The sequence below is a fragment of the Amblyomma americanum genome, chromosome 5 (genome assembly GCF_052857255.1).
Source record: "Amblyomma americanum isolate KBUSLIRL-KWMA chromosome 5, ASM5285725v1, whole genome shotgun sequence".
Lineage (NCBI taxonomy): Eukaryota > Metazoa > Arthropoda > Arachnida > Ixodida > Ixodidae > Amblyomma > Amblyomma americanum.
In genome coordinates, this window is record NC_135501.1 from 185,770,262 (window position 1) to 185,790,848 (window position 20,587).

The 20,587-nt window shown below is 47.1% G+C and overlaps 1 protein-coding gene and 1 long non-coding RNA gene across 2 annotated transcripts in view; both read left to right on the plus strand.

Moving 5' to 3' along the window:
* Window positions 1-7,843: 7,843 nt before the first annotated feature.
* Window positions 7,844-14,769, plus strand: LOC144135430 (uncharacterized). Its single transcript, XR_013315497.1, has 4 exons — window positions 7,844-7,880; window positions 9,540-9,555; window positions 11,665-11,768; window positions 14,653-14,769. It is a non-coding gene; the product is annotated as an uncharacterized LOC144135430 (long non-coding RNA).
* A 1,418-nt stretch (window positions 14,770-16,187) lies between these two features.
* The window catches only part of LOC144135431 (neprilysin-2-like), a 33,842-nt gene continuing 29,442 nt past the window's right edge, over window positions 16,188-20,587 (plus strand). The window contains exons 1-2 of the mRNA XM_077668096.1: window positions 16,188-16,356; window positions 17,803-17,943. Coding sequence (XP_077524222.1) covers window positions 17,836-17,943 — 108 coding nt within the window. The 5' untranslated portion in view covers window positions 16,188-16,356; window positions 17,803-17,835. The remainder of the gene's footprint in view (window positions 16,357-17,802; window positions 17,944-20,587) is intronic.

The following is a 20,587-nucleotide window of genomic DNA, read 5'->3' on the forward strand; positions in this document are numbered from 1 at the left end:
AATATTGGAGGCATAGGAATTTTCACGAGGTATTACTACGACATAGACAGCCATCAATGTCGGTCTACAAAGCATTTCACAAAAAGTACCAAAGACCGAAACAGATTCATCACACTCCAGGAATGTGAGCAAGAGTGCAAAGGTAAGAACACTTCCTACTGATCTCACGAGGCTTGGTGCGGAAGATCTAATTACATTTTTATTTACCCCAGAATTCCCTCTCTGCGCACTGCATTTCCATCCTTCTTTACTGCATGGACGCCAAGCTCCTTTACAAAGGCTTCATTTTATGGCTTTTCAAATGTGTAGTAAGAATTAACACTGAAATTCGTGCTACTGAATTATCACTCGAAATCTCGCTAAACTTCTTCAAAGTATACTCAAATACCCATTTCATTTGAGACATTATTGAAATTTAAGCTCAATATACACTGATATAATTTTCATACGTCAACAGTCAGGCCACATTGCTAGACGACTGGCTATAAAAAATAGTGTTCCTGGACACTTCGGAGCTTCGACATTGATTTTTTTAAGCCAGGATTCTAGGGAAGTTTTTTTGCGGTGAAATTACGGGACGTTCAAAATCAATACACACATTAGAAAGAAAATGCCGAGCTTGCCGAGTTTACCGTCATTCAATTTCTTAAACGCATATCAGCACTCAATAAAATGGCAAACAAATGCACCCCTGTCACTTAATTCCAGCTGCCTACAAGGGGAAGGCTACGTGGATGGAGCCCTAATTTCCTCGACGCAAGACCTTCTCTTGAGCGGCTGCACATACATTTCTTCGTGCCCAAGAATTTCTTCGTGTAAACTCTCAACACTGAAGCACATCGGAGAAAAGTACAATAAAATTTTGCACGCAGTGAAAAAAAGGGAGTGCATTTTTTGTCCGTCACGTCACTAGATGTCAGAATGAAACGACTCGCAGGACCAACGTAGCAAGGCGAGTGCGTAGTTGACCCGCTTTTCTTTTTTCAGTCTGTTATTTATTAGGACTATTAGGACGCTGTCATAGGACTATCTCTCTCTGTTTCTCTCTCTCTGTTATTTATCGGCCTGGGGCCGCCAATTCCTTTTGATCATTTCCGCTTCCAAAGACCCATCTAATGCTCACGCATTAGGAAATCATGCCTCAAACCTTTCTACCTCAAGAACACAGTTAGTTTCATCTATTTATTCACGTTTTAATCTTACCTTGACCTTGGTAGCTATTTTCGTTTTCACGCCGAAGTTTTTGTTTCGTCTCTTAAGCTAAAGATGTCTTCCGTGTGCAGATGGAATCTGTACCGTAGTTTTCTGCTGAAGTCTTTTGTGTTGATAGGCTAAGTGTGCCATGAAAAAGCTAGTTCAAGCATGGAATAAACAAGCTGGAGGTGTTTTGTCTCGTGTCTAAAGTTCCCTTAACTGTAGGGTAAAAAAGCCGGTTGGTGATGAAATAATTACTTCAGGTGGAGTTTTTCCTTATCCGATATCTCCCCGTAGGAACTCCCTGAAGGCGGTAATGAAATAACTATTTTGCTGCATCAGAAGTGCTTCGCTGCTGGTCGCATAAGTAAATAATTAGCTTTGTTTATATATTACTTTGCCATCAAACAGATAGGTATCAACAATATCAAACAATATCAAACAATAGTATGCAACAATATCACACAATAGTAAGTAAATTTATAAAATGCTGTGTAATCATTGTTGTCCTTATTTTGTAATATGTAATACTATGTAATCGTCTAATTCCTCCTGTGCTGTCAGTTAATTAAAGAAGCCGGGACTTTTTGTCAAGCTGGTGCCACAGCTTTTACTCCCGCCCCCTCCACTGTGCGAAAGGAAATAAACGTCAACTTCAAATTCGGAAAAGACTTAATTACTTTACGTGTTTAAAATGCCATGCCATTTAAACTCTGAAGTGCGCTCAGCCAGCTTCTCCTCACCCGTCCCTACTGGCCGCCTCATATGCTGAGCCTGTGCTGTTTCCGATACTTCATCTTCAGTGACGTACTTCCCTAGTTTCCCTCTCCACTTCCGGGGATATTTAACTAGGGTGGGCACAAGCACCGTTATTTCTGCCTCCATTCCAACCTGATACGCGGAGTTTTCAAAGCACGCCTGCACACAACCCAGCGCAAATACCAACTGCAGCCGCGAACTGTACCGCGGTTCAGTACCGAGAATTGTTTCCTCGGCCAGGGTGTCCGATATGTAAACACGAGGACATTGAGGCCGACATTCATCACTTACTGCAGGACTGTCCAGCTCTCAAGCCTACAAGGATCCGGCACCTGATGGTAGCGGGTCTTTCACCAAGCAACCCTGCTTCATACATTGCCTGGACGCAGGGACCGTACCATCGTTCTCTACTGGAGTTCCTCAAATCAGCTAACCTTTTTCCATTCATTTATGCTCTACTACATCATTCATCACACCTTCACCCATCAATGATGCCCTGGGGCAATAAAGTTCGCTAAAAAAAAAACTCTACTACGCTTGGCCTTGTCACATGACCCACGCACCTGCCAACTGGCAGCGCACCTGCAAACACAGCCATGTGACGCCATTACTGTCTCAATCAATCATTGAATTTAATGACTAACCACGCCGTTAGGTTTCGTTTATGGGGTTCTAACGTCCCAAAGCGACCAGGCTATGAGGGACGTCGTAGTGAAGAGCTCCGGAAATTTCGACCACCTGAGGTTCTTTAAAGTGCGCTGACATGGTGACTCCCGTCTTCTGGGCGTATATTTTCAAGCGGCGCAGAAGGACATTGCGGGTTTGTTTTTGTGGTTTACAACTGACAACGGCGCCGATGCTGTCTACCTCGGAGATGTCCTGCGTATACAGCAGTCCTTGAGAAAAATTACACTTAGTTCGCTATATAGATAACAGAGCGGCGACGGGATAGGGACGCATCAGGGGTGCTAGACTGACTTGCATACCTGAAGTGCGAGATTCGCTCACTTTCTTGAGTGGTAAAGGGTCAGAAATGCCGATTAGGGGCCCTGAAAATTCAGGTTCACCAAGAAGTGTAAGGCATAAGTACGGGGAACAAGGTGAGAATTGTTGTGACGAGGTGTGTAGTAGTGAGGGCACCCTCAGTCGTGCTAATCCCGCGCTCTGCTCACTCCCGAAGCTTGCTTTATCCAGCCGCACATCACTTGTGCTGAAATAGGCTTTAGCGCTGCAGAATCGGGCAGGGGTTCTGGGAATATTTCTGAAAACCCATTCTTTGGGCACGCTTAGTTTGATCTGCTTACCGAAGTGGCGTTAAAAAAAAAGTCCCCGTCTCCTCCTGTAGAGGCTTCATTTAAATGCTGAGTAGGATATTTCACTTTGTCTATATTCCACTCGAGGCCAAAGATGACGCACCCGCACCCAAACTTCTTTACATCCGATAATTTTCAACACCTTCGCCGCGTTAAATTTTGCATGATGGGCAACACGCAGCTAGCGATCATCGCCAAGCGCGGCAGGTTAAAGACAGGTGCTCTCTTAGGGTCAATTGGTACTTGATGCGTTTTCTTTATAGCTCAAGTAAAAAAAGAAATAGAGAAGACCAATTTGATTCGCGCAGAAGCAGTGCTTTAGCATTCTACTGTTCGATTCACCTCTTGATTGTATTTTAGTTCTGCTTCGTTTCCAATTCTGATTCTAAACTCATCCTAATCGCTTCTTTTATTAATTTTTGCTGCGTTCGTCTAAGTCATTTTCATTTGAGCTGAGTCATTCTTAATCCATGTCTCCCCCTCTCCCCTACAATGTAGAGGGTGGTGGAGGAGGCCAGAGTGGGACAGTAGGATGGTTGGCAGGTGACAGGTGTGGCAACCTGCGAGGCGTGACAACAGCGGTCACCTGGTTTTCGCTACAGCGTGCCGACATGAAAAGTTGGACGGCTGGAAAGTGACATGTGTGGCAGGTGGCAAGTCCACCTGCCGGGTTTGACGACGGCGGTCACTGGGAATTCGCTCTAGTGTGTGGCGGGGAGGGCTGGCAGGTGACAGGTGTGGCAGGTGAACAAGCGTACTGACAATGATTATTTGTGCCTTGAGGAAGGAAGGCGGACGTGGTCGATGGTTTTTCTCAGCACCATCCCCAGAACCAATTCGTGTTTAAATGCGGGTATTGTGAAAAATAAGTTGTGGTGACGTTGATTACAGGAGCAGTGACAGGGATGGCATCTCCACCGAATGACCAGTACCGTAGTAAGTTTTGCATGGGCATTTGTTAACCAGCTTGAGTACGCACTGTTTCATGCACTTTGTGTGCAAGCCTGAAGAATGGCTAAGTGCTCTGGTATACAACCTAGAGCATCATGAACATGCGATGTTTCCGTTATCCTGCATAATGAAAATGGCATTTCCACTTTTGGCGACTGAGCAATACGCGGGTGTGACTTCATGGTGAACTAAAATATTTGACATGAAACATTTGAAAGCAGTACACTTGCTTCTTACAGCGAGCATCTAATTGCTTTCTGTCACATAAATGACTAGTAGAATGTGGGAAGACGCCAGTAAATAGGAAGTATTTAATAAGAACGAATCATTGGCCTTTATGGTCCTTCGAACAGACCTCACAAGTCTCTCATTTACTGCGTTCCCTCTCTTGCGGGTTGTTGTTGTTGTTGTTGTTGTTGTTGTTGTTGTTGTTGTTGTTGTTGTTGTTGTTGTTGTTGTTGTTGTTGTTGTTGTTGTTGTTGTTGTTGTTGTTGTTGTTGTTGTTGTTGTTGTTGTTGTTGTTGTTGTTGTTGTTGTTGTTGTTGTTGTTGTTGTTGTTGTTGTTGTTGTTGTTGTTGTTGTTGTTGTTGTTGTTGTTGTTGTTGTTGTTGTTGTTGTTGTTGTTGTTGTTGTTGTTGTTGTTGTTGTTGTTGTTGTTGTTGTTGTGAGGATAATGGCGCATACCCACTGCGGGGCATTGTTCACGACACAGGTGGCTACTGACAGGTGCTCAAAACGTTAAAATAAAAATTTTATTAAGCTAAATACAAAAATAGGAATGCAAATTTGTTTTCTGAACTTAAAAAAACAAACACTGTCACATTGGTGACTGAAAAAGAGAACGGGGCCGGTGTGATCGGCACTCGCACGCGACCTGTGAAGAAGAAGCGACTCGCGGCTGTAGGCGCACCAGCCAGTCCAGCTTTCTCCTTCAACACAGGCGCGCTGTCTGAACCTGTCTGAGCCTCTTGGTCGCATACCGCAGCTTAGGCGGAGAGCCCCGCCCTTTCTGCTTCCGGGCCCTCGTACGCCCTTCGCCTCCCCTCACTACATACTCTACGTCTCTGCTCCGTATCAGGTGAGATGAACCGCTTTTTCTGCGTTCCGCGCTTTTAGGCTTACCTAGCCAAACGCAAACTTTGGGGAAGGGCAGGATACAGAGAGCCTGAATTCCGCACTGCCGCTTCTCATACGCTTATCCCGACTATAGCTGAACGTTTAGCCGCCGCGGTGGCTCAATGGTTACAGCGTTCGGCTGCTGACCCGAAAGACGCGGGTTTGATCCCGGCCGCGGCGGTTGAATTTCGTTGGAGGCGAAATTCTAGAGGCCCGTGTGCTGCGCGATGTCAGTCCACGTTAAAGAACACCAGGTGGCCGAAATTTCCGGAGCCCTCCACTACGGCGTCCCTCATAACCTGAGTCGCTTTGGGACGTTGAACCCCCATAAACCAAACCAAACTATAGCTGGACGTTCGCTTCCCAGTATTAACATGGTAAGCGCGTTGCTGAAGCCCTAAATGCAGGCGTATGCATTCGTGGCTGCCGCACAAGCAAAGCAAGCGAAACTACCGGTAAAGAATGGCGGTTGGGACATGAATGTTTGCGCTGTTATATCCTGCGCCGCCACACTTAAGTACCTTGTTTTTCTTGTGCTTGCCTGTTCCCCTTGCTTATTGCCTGGTTATTTCTCGTAACTTATTCTGGCCCCTGCGCGTAAACAAACCTCAGTTGCCAAGCCGTTGCAGTCAACTGAGCGAATTGCCTTTGCAATGAATCAATCATCCAGGCTGTCCCTGCAATTTCCTTTTTACAGTGATACGCTGACAGGGCACTTCTTATCGTAACTGTACCTTCGTTGCAGTAATGCTTCACCAAAAACTCGTGCTGCAGCTGCTGCCTTATCAGAATGTTATATCAAGGTGGGCCAGGAAGCATCGGCCATCAAAGATAACCGTTTCTTTTTCGCGTAAATGTATGGCTCTGCTTTTTCTGTGTTGTAGAGCGCACAGTGTCATTTGGAAGATTTTTACTGCGATAGTGTCAGTGTTGTCACCAGAATAAAACCTCACCGATTTCCGGCGTAACAAAATTCGCTGATTGGTCGAAAGAGGTCGCGTAACTTTGTGACGCCATCACAGCTTGGCCGCCGTTTTGTGAGGCCTGCTCACCATAGCAGGAGGCAGTTAGACTAATCACTGATTCAGAGGGGTCGCATGACCTTGTGAGGTCCTCATAACCTCCTCTCAGGGTTGTGCCCGCGACCGTAAAGAAGGTATGACGTTACAGTCACATGACCTTCAAGGAATCATTCGGAGGCCAATCACACACGGAAGCTAAACAGAAGTTGCGACAAATGTTAACTGCAATGCTACCTCATTCCACTCCAAAGGCGACTTAAGCGCCCCCAGTTTGCTTCCACCTCCTGGCACTAGTTTCCCTTGGGAGGTGAAGCAGTCGTTCTCACTTTTTCACCACTAGAGGGGGCGATAACTGCGGAAGTTGTTTTTTTTTAATTTCATATCACTGTCCGATAGTTCTGTTGTTTCCGTCCCTTGCGTATTGTTGCATGGCAGATATAGCAGCCATCACCTCCGCAGCACCGCGCCCCACGCACTGGCAAGCCCGAACATAGAAAAAAGCTCTCGTGGACGCAACAGCATGCAAGCTATAAGCTCCCGAACTGGCTCGGTCTCACCTCACCGATGCCCGCCGACGCCACATTATTGTTGATCGTGGACAGACCCCGAGTCCGCAGCCAGTACCCTAATGCCAGCCATTCGCTCCGCCCGCCTTCCCGCCGCAGTTCACCTCCCGCACCGTAAGCCCCGCCAGGCACTAGATTCGGAATGTTGACCTTGATCGGCAGCCTCAATGAAATAAATGTGGCTGTCGTCACAAAGACATCATTTTGAGGGTATCTGCCCAAGGCTCTGCGGAACGGACTTCAACCCTCATTGTGTGATTTTGTTTTGGTTTCAGCACACGCACTGTAGGACGAGCACACCATGTACCCGCCGAGCGAGTATCTCTCTCCCTATGAATCACTATCAGGTAAGCAGAGAGATCAGTTTAGAATGCGGAGGACGAACGCCGGTGGTAGTCTTGCTGCGAACATTTTTTACGCTGTTTTTTTTTTCTTTATTGATGATTGGAGCCAGCTTGACCCATTAATGATTTCTGTCATCTGATCTGTACACGCTCTGGAACGAACGCGGTCACGACAGACAGTTTCTATTACGTTAGGGATTTTTGGCGCTTCAGGGGCCTTGACCCGAAAATTTGCTGTCATCTTAAAATTAAGTGCGACCGGGGGCGGCAGCCATTCTGATTCTGACGAGCAGGAGGATCACGGCTTGCAATAACTTTGGCGAGGCTTTGTTATAAAAGGGAACGAATACGCCTGCATGAGCAGTTTTCCGAGGCGTCAGCGCCGTTCTTTGCCTGACTTGCCTACCGCTACGTGATAATATGTATTAGGCCTGGCCACAACGCGCGTTCTTGCCTTCCGGCCTGGCATATATGTTCTGCGTACACGTTGCGAGTTTCTTGTTTTCACTGCTGTATCGCAAGGAGACTATCGCCTCCACTCCTGGACACTGACTTCGTGCTGACTTTTCTCTTTGTTTTCAGGCACAGGTGAAAGCCAGTTTGAGAAGGAATTGGGTGAGTGGCATGACGGCAACGTCATCTCATTGTCAGACTAGACCCTTATTTTGTGAGCATTGAATTTCAAGTGGCGAAGCAGCCTACCATCATCCTTGCTTTCCCTATTGCACACTCAAACTTTCTGTTAGCATCCAAAATGCACTATGTCGTGGGGCGTATGTATGTAAATGACTCCCGATTCTAAGACTCTCCTTAATGTTGGTATACTGGTGAATATAACAAGGTAACCATGTGGGCTATTTGGTGTATTTCAGACATAACTTTACCAGCTAAAGCACGACACACCAGGGGAAGAAGAACACAGGACAACGCTGGCCTAACAACTGAATTTTAATCGAGAAGCGGCTAACCTAGACCACCAGAAGACACGTGCGTATCAGACACACTGAAAAGGCCAAATACATATGCGGCGATTCACCAAGGAGTGGATACACGCTCCATATCAGGCAAACAACAAAAGACACATACTTTGCCTGTCAAACTTGCACACGCATACTTTTGCTTAGGAAATTAAATTCCTTGTCAGTGAGATATAAAGACGGAGCACTGACGCATGTGTCCCTGCCTTGCAACCTAATATGGTAGGTCTCCAGGATTTCCCTCTCCTCCCTGTTTTTTTTTTCTTTTCCGATGACTGACATGTTGTTAAAAGCCAGAACACAATCGTTACAACTCCTGCAGCGACGTGGGAGATCATTTTGAGCAGACAAATTTCTCAGGGAATTGCTATGTTCGCCTGCGCGGTCATTAACATATCTGCCAGTTTGGCCCGTGTACACCCTACCACACGAAGGGGTAACTTGTAAACGACACGAGTCGAACAAGCAACGAGCAGTGAGGGGAGGAAGTCCAAGGGCTCTACTGTGAAGCATGCGAACAAGTTCGTTGCTTGTTCGACTGGTGTCGTTTACAAGTTACCCCTATCATGTAGTAGGGTGTACACGGGCCAAACTGGCAGATGTGTTAATGACCGCGCAGGCGAACACAGCAATTCCCTGAGAAATTTGTCTGATCAAAATAATCTCCCACGTCACTGCAGGAGTTGTAAAGATTGTGTTCCGGCTTTTAACAACATGTCAGTCATCGGAAAAGGAAAAAAGCGGGAGGAGAGGGAAGTCGTGGAGACCTACCATATTAGGTTACAAGGCAGTGACACAAGCGTCAGTTCACTGTCTTTATATCTCACTAAAAAGGAATTTAATTTCTTAAGCAAAAGTGTGCGTGTGCCAGTTTGACCGGCAAAGTATGTGCCTTTTGTTGTTTGCCAGTTATGGAGCGTGTGTCCACTCCTTGGTGAATCGTCACGTATGTATTCGTTTTTCTTTAGTTTTTTAGTGTGTCTAATACGCATGCGTCTTCTGGTGTCCTAAGTTGGCCGTTTCTCGATTAAACTTCAGCTCTTAGTCCAGCGTTGTCCTGTGTTCTTCTCCTGGTGTCTCGTGCTTTCGCTAGTGAAGTTATGACTGGTGAATATAGTCCCACTATTTTGGCGCTGTGCAGCTCAACGCAGATTGGTAGAAGCTTAAGTGCGATAAGTGCCTATTCTCCTATTACCATCGCATCTCTCACCCTTGCTTTATTCCCTCACACTTCACCTGATTTCAGCCAGTACTCGTTATACCATCCTGACCTTTTATTTCTCGCTTTAATTTTCAGCCAGTAGTAAATCAGAGTAAGTTCTTGCTGAATGCTGGTCATCTCAGCACGCAGGCAAGCTCGCACCCCGCGTGCGATATGCACTAATGTGTCACCTCACGCACGTCCGCATAAGGCGGCCAATGCGGACATTCCTCGACAAGCTCCACACGTCTGGCTGGCAACTCCTGCCAGCTATGACTACCACTGGGCGAACAGCGGCCGCTTCTTAAGCCAAAGTCATAATTTGAAGCAGCACGCCTAAGTGGAAGGAACTACGCACCGATGTAGCGTTAAAGACGCTAGATTACGCTAGTCTTTTCGGTGGTAAGGACAGCGTATTTGATGCTGCTTCTCAATTCAGGATAAAAAGGGGTGTTGTAAATTACTTTTAGGGGCCTGATTTTCTGCAACGTCTTGAACTCTTGCTCGAACGCTGCCTTGTTTAGATTCGAGGCGTATTGTGCCATAGTCTGACGCATCCAAAGACATTTGTTCAGCGTGTGTTCTTCGCCGAGGCTTGCGAATGTCAATGTCGCTGTCGTGGATGCAAGGCTTTCGAAAGGCTTTTCATGAAGAGTGTCAGTTAATGCTTATCGTACGCAGCCTGCACAGCATGCACTGCTGCGTGATCAAATGCTTATCGTACGCACCCTTCACAGCATGCACTACTGCATGATCAACACGATGCCCTCGGAAAGCTGGAGCGGCGTTCAGTCCACCAATATATCAATTTAGACAGCAGTGAACACTTTCTAAAGGGCACTATTGCCTGGAACATTGGCTGCTGTTCTGTTATAAATTGTATCGAGTGTTGGAGGGTCTCGTAACTACATCTGAGCGAAAGTTCGCACAGGTTAAAGGCAGTCACTTTGTTCTCACTCTGCAAGGAGAGCTCGGCCCCTGTTTTGTCTAATGCCAGCTTTTTCTGCTTAGCAGAGACTCCACTGCAACGCTAAACCTTGACTACTAATCCTGGAGATCAGGAATTTCTCTTAAGTTACCGACTCATACTATATTACAGTCTTCTTCAGTTTTTCGGGTCACGGAACTTTTAGTCGATGTCGCCTTATTAAACTGCGGAGCATGCGGAACCCAACTCTCGCCCGTAGCCGTGCAGCTTGCTCTATCAGCTATGCAGCCGTCGACGCGTTGCGCACTGCCCCGCAAGACCGTTGAATGGTACAGTGCTTAAAGCCTGGACTCCATGTACGCGAAAACTCACGCGAACGCGACGGCGGCGGCGACGGCTGGCGTTCGCTCCGTCGCTTGTGGGCAACCTCCATGCAAGCGAAGGCCGCAGGCGACGCGAACCCGCGACGTGCGCAGCGGACTCCGTGCTTTGCGCACTCAAGCTTAGAAACACGCCCGTAACCTGTTCTATCTCTTAAAATTTTGCGAGTGTGCCTCATAGTCAGGGCCAAAGAAATATTTCCTCTAGGGCAGCGGTGTAGCGGCAGTGGAGATAACCAACGGCGTGCTTGCGGAGACGAAGTCACATCACGGGGGAGGTGTGCTTTCGTTCGGTGCCTGTGCACTCCGGCTTAGTAAAAACACTCCCATAAACTGTCACCGCAATCTGATTGTAAGTGAGCAAACTATAATTTACCATTGAGAATGCGCGCCGCGAGTGTTCCTGCACAGTTGGAGCGCAGCGGCACGGTGGATCGAGCGCCGGTACCCGCGGCTCAACACGTATTTCTCCCTGCAGTACGCTCGCTCGCGTAGCCCGCTCCAAATGCTGTTAGCCCTCCGCACCCAACAAGTAGATTGTTTTAATTATTTAAATCGTGCGGGTCTGCCTCTCAGCTACAAAACCAAATATTTTCTCGGCGGTGGCGATGACCAAGACGACGGGCTGGTTTCGTGAGATGTGCCCGTGAGAAACCGTGGACAAACCGGAAACGGCTTTGGGGGGCTCTGGTTGGCCAGTCGCGTGGGGGACTTCCGGGCGATGAGCGAAATTTTCTGTGGGTGCAGATCCGAGCGACACGGCAAGCGACACACGCATTTTGCTTCGCGCGACGGCGTCGCTCGTCGCTTGCCGCCGTCGCCTTCGCGTTCGCGTGAGTTTTCGCGTACATGGAGTCCAGGCTTAAAGGGGCCGTCGCGCACTTAAAGTATCCATTTGGTTCCTACTTTCCAGCGACTTCGACACCAAGACGAGGATAACCACCGTCGTCGTGGGTGTGCTGCTGGCCGGGCTCATCGCAATGGCCATTTTTCTATACGTTGGAACAGTGCGCACAGGTGAGAGGTGTTACACGAGAGATGGTGTGCATTCCACATTGTCAGTGATTAGAAACCGTTAGCATACCGTGTACCGTGTTATCGTTACCGGTGCCCGAGTACCGGGAGCCCGCCCAACGCCGGTGAGCGCGCGCTGATTGGTCCCGGTGCTGCAGACTCACGCGCAGCTGCCGGGTAGCTGGCGCCATCTATCGCCGTCAGGGCGATTTTGTCATGCGCATTGGCTGCGCGCGGACTGCCGGCACTCCGGTACCGGTTACGTAAACACTATACACGTTATGTTAAAGGTGTCTATTATGTAACTCCTTGCCACGCAGTCTTATGCCCCTGTCACACGGGCACTTGTAAGGCCTTAGAAATTAAGGTCCTTTGCCCCAAAGGCGCGTGACGCGCATCTACGCGGCAAAGCGTCGAGACCTTTGCGATAAAGGTCCGTAGCAATAAAGGCGGCCGTCAGCGGCCTTATACCCCTGTCACACGGGACTTCTTCTCGGCCTTTGCCGTAAAGTTGTCTTATTGCACTAAAGGAGGAAAACCGAAAAGGAGCAGCGACGCTGCTACACGGAAAATCCAAAGGAGCTAGAACGCGGCCTCCGTGAATGCCAAAAGTCACCGCTGTGTGTGAAGCGGCGCTAGTAACATTATGAAATTAAAGCAGACGGTAGCACTTCAGCTAAGAGTGCTTTCGTTTGTGTTGGAAAAAGTAGCTATCACGATAATAAACGAGCGTTCTGACGGTGAGAAAGGGATATTTTGAAACAAAGTTTTTTTTTTTTTTCATCGTTCTCGGTCCGACCACGGTAGGCGCACTTTTCCGTTCGGCTCCTCGTTGTGTTCGAGAAGCGTGCTTTGTTGCTCGTGTCTTTGTGCACACAAGCAAACTCAAAATACGCACAGAACAAAGAGCGAACGAAGAAAAAACAGCAAAGCGAGATGCGCAAGCACGTGTGTGTGTCGATGCGGCTGCTGAAAAGCGTTCAAGTCCTTTCTTAGCAGTGTGGATGTCTTTAGTCACAGCCTCCTCTACGGTTAAGTGCACTGTAACGCAAAATTAACCATTAAATAACATAAATAAGATATTTTTTTACGGTTTCAAAATTTAAATTGCGTCAATTTTTTATTATTTGAGCTCGCTAGCTGGCGCTGCCGTCTGGGTTGCTCCTTTAAGCAACTTTAAGGCCGCTGACGGCCGCCTTTATTGCTACGGACCTTAATCGCAAAGGTCTCGACGCTTTGCCGTGTAGATGCGTGTCACGCGCCTTTGGGGCAAAGGACCTTAATTTCTAAGGCCTTACAAGTGCCCGTGTGACAGGGGTATTAAAGTTGCTTAAAGGAGCAACCCAGACGGCAGCGCTAGCTAGCGAGCTCAAAGAATAAAAAATTGACGCATTTTGTAGTTTTGAAACCGTAAAAAAATATCTAATTTATCTTATTTAATGGTTAATTTTGCGTTACAGTGCACTTAACCGTAGAGGAGGCTATGACTAAAGACATCCACACTGCTAAGAAAGGGCTTGAACGCTTTTCAGCAGCCGCATCGACACACACGTGCTTGCGCATCTCGCTTTGCTGTTTTTTCTTCGTTTGCTCTTTGTTGTGTGCGTGTTTTGAGTTTGCTTGTGCGCACAAAGACACAAGCAACAAAGCACGCTTCTCGAACACGACGAGGAGCCGAACGGAAAAGTGCGCCCACCGTGGTCGAACCGAGAACGATGAAAAAAAAAAGAAAGTTTGTTTCAAAATGTTCGTTTCTCACCGTCAGAACGCTCGATTATTACCGTGATAGCTACTTTTCCCAACATAAACGAAAGCACTCTTAGCTGAAGTGCTGCCGTCTGCTTTAATTTCATAATGTTACTAGCGCCACTTCACACACAGCGGTGACTTTTGGCATTCAAGGAGGCCGCGTTCTAGCTCCTTTGGATTTGCCGTGTAGCAGCGTCGCTGCTCCTTTTCGGTTTTCCTCCTTTAGTGCAAAGACAACTTTACGGCAAAGGCCGAGAAGACGTCCCGTGTGACAGGGGTATTACAAACCTCCACCCGCGTAAGGTAACACGTGGTTCTGCTGTTGTGGTCTTGGGCTACTCCTTGAAGCAAAGAAAGGCTGTCATTTTGGCGTTCGTAAAAGGAAGGTAATAGACACCTTTTACATATCGTGTACCGTGTTACTGGTACCGCATGCGAGGTGAATGCTCAAACCACTACGCCACAGCTGCGGTATCGCCGTCCTTATGTATGCCTACGTAACACATGGGTGTAAATTGCGAAGAACGTTGTTTTAAACGAATTGAATCGCCTTTCGTATGTATGCCTGCGGAACACTTGCGTGAACACTGGGAACAACTCTACATTTAACAAATGGCATCTACTTTCTTACGTGTGCCTAGGTAACACTCGCATGAACCCTGAAGAATGCTGTATTTTTACCAGCGCCCCCGCTTTGTTTATGTGCGCCCCCTTAACGCTTATGTAAACAGTGTGTAAAAGGCTATTTTAAGGTGGAAGCCTTACTTGCCTCATGAGTCCGTCGGAATCGTAGGAAGTGCCCGCCTCAACTGTCGATCAAATGACGTCATCAAAACTGAAATCGATAAAATGAAAAATAAAAGAATAAAGCAATAACAATAAAAGTATGGAAGTAATAAATGAACGATAAATAATAATGAACAATAAAATATATAAAAAGTAAGAAAAGAAAAGCTACAGAAAAAAATAGAACGAGTACTGGCGTCGCGGAAAAAACACTAATTATATAAAGTTCCATGCTTTCGCATTCGTGCCCGTAAGCAGACTTAAGTGCCCTCGGAAATTTCTTTGACGAGTTCAGTGACCCTGTTTGTTCGTCCCTATGTAACCCAAGCTGCTACAATCTGGTGCGACGCAGATGACGGCCGTGGTGAATCTGCTGATGCTGAATACAGCGGCAGCAGAGGGGTCGGCGGAGGGCCACCTCCTCCCAGCGGAATCAAACGGATCACTCCGCGACTCCCCGCAGGGCCAGGAGGTGAGGACCGGTCTTTTTTGGGATTCTTCAATATTTAATGCAGGAGGTTTTATGGTGCATCGGGTTTGCGAAACTTTGAAAGTGCAATAACCTCAGCGTGTTCTGGCCGGGCTTGTCGCAAGCTTACCTGCTTCCCCGATGCATCCGCAATTCTTCGACGCACATAGAAGCGTGTTTATCTGCGTGCGAGTTCTGTTTTGAGCGTTTCCCATTCAAGAAAATGTACAGAGGCGTGTAAAAAATACAACAAAATGTTTTGTCCTTTTCTTCTAACGAGAAATTTTCCCGTCTGTTTTGTAGTATTTTTTCTGTAGAACTAAATTAGTTGTTCTGTAGTACTCTTCAGTTTATTCAGTTCAGTTTATTGGCTTGAAGGACCCTCTTTTTTTCTGTATTATTACATAAGGGGTGCAACAAGACATAAGTCGTATCTCTCCAGTACTTCGTAGTTCTGCAATAATTTCTTGTACTAACTACATTTTATTATGCTGTTTAAACAACAAAAATTTCTTGTTACAACAGATTTATGGCCAAGAACATTACAGGAAATCTGTTGTGAGGAAAAAAACATTTTTTTGTTATGTTTTTCGATTGCGCTTGAGATGCAACACTACGGAGATAGAAAGATGTACTACGATTGAAGATTTTCACGTGGGTATTTAGTTTTTTTTTTCCCCCGAAAACCAGTCGCTCACGCCATCGCTGCATCGCAGAGTCAGGGGAGGGGGGGGGGGGGTCTTTCTGAATGTGCCTCCACGCAATTTTTTTTTTTGCAACAGTTCCATGTTAAATGCGTGTGAAGACAGCGCAGTAACAGTTCCTCACCAAAATACGTTGTGAAAAGCGGCCCTTCTACTTCCTAGTGGGACGCGTAAAAAAGCAACTAGCCAGTGATAACCAACCGAGGTATTGCGCCACAAGGGAAGAGTAGGCGTTATGAGAGATATTTCTTGAGAGCATCTGTTCTCTTTTTAGCGTTTTAAGAGGAAACGCTATGAAGTTAGGCTGAAAGAAAGACTAATGGAGCAATTTTCACAGTGTGAACATTTCCAACATTCTTGGACAAAAACTTTTAATATTGGAAAATTGTAAGCTACTGTTACGGAAATATTGAAGATAATGGTCCAATCTTCCGATCTGTAGCAAACTCTTTCTTTTGTAGCTTTTCCATCGCTCGCATGGAAGTTTGACCTAGGAAACCACGCTTTCAAAAAAAAAACACAAGCCTGCCGACGGGAGAGCTGCGGATATAGTGGCTTTCACAGTGAAATCTTACAGTATATAAAACAAAATGTCCTCATAAGGTCTTTGCCGTTCAAAATGCTTTCGTCCAGAATTATCTGCTACGAGCACAGTTCGAAAACGTGCCAAGTGACACTTACTGCGGCTCCCTTCTCGTGCTTCGTCACAGATGGAGAAGAGATTACGACGCTAAGTACGACTACGCTTCGTCCAGACGGTGCTCGGCAGGCTGGGGAATTATTCAAAGCGGCGCTCAACTATAGCTTTCAACCGTGCCAGCACTTTTACAGTTTCGTGTGCAGTACATTCTCGGACAGAACATACTGGACTACCTTAGGGCGGGTGAGTTGTCTCCGGCTCGCAGGAATGCCGCTGCGTTTCTGTTTCGTCACAGTTCCATCCATTTTGTGTGGCCATCTCAACCTTAAAGGGGCTATGAAAGGGGGTCTTAACAAAGATGCGATGTGCATAGATTCTAAAGGACGCCGCTTCACAAATATCCTCCAGCAAGAATTTTTTAGATGCGCTTCGTAGAAGCTCAGTTATGTGTAGTCAAAATTTGAATTTCCGCGTCTTCGCGCCTTTCCCTCTTCTCTCGTCACTTTTTGCACGCTGAAATGCCGGCGCTCCTCCGTCGGCCCTTCGCACTCGCCCCCCTCGGCCGGCTGCCGACGCGCGCGAACCAATGCTAGCAGTCCGCTGCTGACGTAACGAGTGCAGATGCTGACGTACCGTGCGCAGATGCTGACGTAACGAGCGTGGATGCTGACGTAACGAGCGCGAATGCTGACGTAACGAGCGTGGATGGTGACGTAACGCGCGCGAATGTTGACGTAACGAGCGTGGATGCTGACGTAACGAGCACGAATGGTGACGTAACGAGCATGGATGTTGACGCAATAAGCGCGGATGGTGACGTAACGAGCGCGGATGCTGACGTAACGAGCGCGGATGCTGACGTAACGAGCGCGAAATCGGGCGAAAGCGAAACACCGCAGCGCGCCGTCAGGCGCGTAAGCGAGCAGTTTTAAAAACTTTATTGTAAATTATGGGCTCGCTTTTGAGGTCTCGTACGCGACATGGACGCTCGTTGGCCTGCACTCTGCATAATGAGAGCCTTTTATACCCAACTTCAAACAACCTTTTCAGGGACCCTTTAACGCAGGAGCTCGTGCGCAGAGGTTGAGAAATGTCTAGAAGTTAGAGAATGCGTTTACATTCTATGCGACGTTATGCAACCAAATGCTGAGCAATATTTCTTATCCGGTCCGCTCTTGTGAGAACACGCTCTGAGTGACGGGATTTGAGTTACGTTACGATACTGTTGCCAACTGGTTTCTGTCTGGGATGGTTACTCTCGTCCTAGTTATGCTAGCGTTAATAAAGAAAAGACTAACAATGAGAACACGGATGACAATAAATATAAAGCTGTAATAAACTGTAATCAATAGCTCTTATTTCACTCACCATTTTTCCTAAAGTTGCAACAAAATAAAAGCGCAATGAGACGATTATTTCGGGGTTGTCGAGATGTCAACCTACGCCTGACGACACAATCACCGTCCGGGTGCCGAGAGACGAGCGCAAATTACATTCAATAATTATTTAAGTATAGTTTATTCACTGATCGCCGGCAGACCATAACCGGTGACCCTTGCTTACTTGTACCGAATACACACTTCTAACGCGAAATGTGTTTAACAAAGTTCTGTTGCTTCCAACCTTAACTGAGCGAGCTTAGACGTCGCTTGCCGTCCCTGACCCTCTAGTCTTCCTTCCGCCTTGCAGATAGCAGGCCTTACAGAGATAAAAATAAGACAGATGCTGCAAACCATGCCCATCCGTCCGAGGCTTCAGTCAGCCACAGAAAAAGCTGCTGCATTATTCCGGGCCTGCGTCAACCTTGCATCCAGCCCCAACAGAACTGAGGTGAGGGCTGCTCTCCTTGTAAGTCTTAGTGTTTACCAGCCTTTGAATGTCGCTTAGCTCTCGCAGCTATTTCGTCTCCTTATGGGCCGAATAATCGGAATAAAAGCTGTGGTTTATTTCCCTCCGAAGCAAGGAGCCTGCATGCACCACAGGCTTGCGTTGAGCCCAATCTGCAGAGTGTCAGTTACGATGTCTCCAGTGACCCTTCTCTCCAGCATAGCACCCGCCGCGGTGCCTCAGTGGTTAGGGCGCTCGGCTACTGATCCGGAGTTCCCGGGTTCGAACCCGGCCGCGGCGGCTGCGTTTTAATGGAGGCAAAACGCTAAGGCGCCCGTGTGCTGTGCGATGTCAGTGCACGTTAAAGATCCCCAGGTGGTCGAAATTATTCCGGAGCCCTCCACTACGGCACCTCTTTCTTCCTTTCTTCTTTCACTCCTTCCTTTATCCGTTCCCTTACGGCGCGGTTCAGGTGTCCGCCGAGATGCGAGACAGACACTGCGCCATTTCCTTTCCCCGACAATAAATTTTCAAATTTTCCTGCATAGCACGACCACCGTGCACAGAATATCGCGAGCATGGGCTCCCTATTCACCCAGATATAACATGAAGTCCTGTGATGAGCAATCGCAGTCAAGCTTTTGCGGGGATAGCTTCATGAAGGAATTCCTCCGGAATTAGCGGCTTTGTCGGTAACCTAAGTTGTCTGCCCAATAACTTCTGAATTTCCCGGCGGTGTGTAGATCTCGTGCACCGCAGCAGTAAGGTACAAGGTGAACTCAACTTGCTATGCAGCTCAGATATAGGGAAAGATATATGAGAGGCTTTCGCCGTGCACTGCACGTAATAAGACTTATAATGATGATAGCAATGACTAGGATGACATTTAATATAAGTTGTTTAGAGATATGACCGCAAACGAAGACTCTTCGCACAACTTAGTCTCTAATGGCCAGATGCACTGGACCTCAAGGGGGCAAGCTTTTGTAGCCAGCCCTGTGGCGTATTTATTTTGAGTTCTGAGCATTGCATTATATTATTCTATGTTTGTACCAGCTGTTAATTATGTACCAAATGCTACATTTCTTCCTAGCCGCCCCGGTGGCTCAGTGGTTATGGCACTCGGCTGCTGACCCTGAAGACATGGGTTTGATCCCGGCAGTGGCGGTCGCATTTCGATAGTGGCGAAATGCTAGAGGCCCGTGATACGGCATTCTTTATAGCCTGAGCTGCTTTGCGACGTTAAATCCCCATAAACCATGAGCCGTTTCTTGGTGCTTATTTTTCTTACATCACAGGTAGCTAATCATTCGACTGCAGTCTTTTGACGATGGAACAGTCTTGTGTATCTCTTGTGACGAAGGTTCTTGGGGAAATCGTGCTCTAATGGGCCCCTTGTCGCTCCCATAGCTACGCTCATTATATGCTCACACCTGAAACATACCCTACAACACCCGTTGCCCTACAGTCTTGCAGCGTAGAAACCAGCTAGATCAAATCACCATAGTACGTACCCAGCAACTCTCGACAAATGCATTCTTGAACAGGAAACCGTTTGTGAACGCAATTTTTTCATATAATGTAAGACTTCACTATAACAATCAGTATATCCACAGATCACCCGACGTACATAATAAATGGTTTTTTTGGGGAAAGGAAATGGCGCAGTATCTGTCTCATATATCGTTACCAACTTGAACCGCGCCGTAAGGGAAGGGATAAAGGAGCGAGTGAAAGAAGAAAGGAAGAAGAGGTGCCGTAGTGGAGGGCTCCGGAATAATTTCGACCACCTGGGGAACTTTAACGTGCACTGACATCGCACAGCACACGGACGCCTTGGCGTTTTTCCTCCATAAAAACGCAGCCGCCGCGGTCGGGTTCGAACCCGGGAACTCCGGATCAGTAGCCGAGCGCCCTAATTACTGAGCCACCGCGGCGGGTTAAGTCTTGTATTTTTTGTCTCTTCACGTTTTTGCTGTTGTCTAAAGCGTTCCTCATTCATTTTCGATGGCAGTATTAACTGATCGATGCGATCGCTGGGGAACACTTTAAAAGAATGATTTTGCTACATATCAGAATAATAGACCATAACCTTGAATATTTTCTCAACGGTTTCTGACAACTTTCCAGTTTTCGAAATTTTTGCCCGATAAAGCTGGATATTCTTCAGTTACTGCATGCAGCGGTGGCATTGACACCTTTATTAAAATGAAATTAAAAGAAACTTATTATGTTTCCTCACTGTGTCATCATTTTTAACGAGGAAAGCTGAGAACCAGGGAACACGAGACGCATGGCTGCAGGAGAACTTGGCGAAGGACGCTGCTGTCTGTGTAAGAAGAGACGGCGCCCTCTTAATTCCGGATGTCGGAGTGGTCGAAGTGTGATTTTCTGCAAATGCGCTCGTCGACATAGCAACATTGAAGGATTAACTTCTCAACTTCTTACTCTATTTTATACCCACTCTATCCTGCAGCGTAGAGGCATTAGAGCAGGGAAACGGGCTTCGCAATGCAGTAGCAACATCGGATTAAGTCACACAAATAACCCTTGGTGAAAAAAGAAAAAACTGCGAACAGTTCCTAGGACGACAAAAGCAGAATTTCATTTCGCTCAGTATAGAAACCCCAGTGCCTCTGCTGACAGC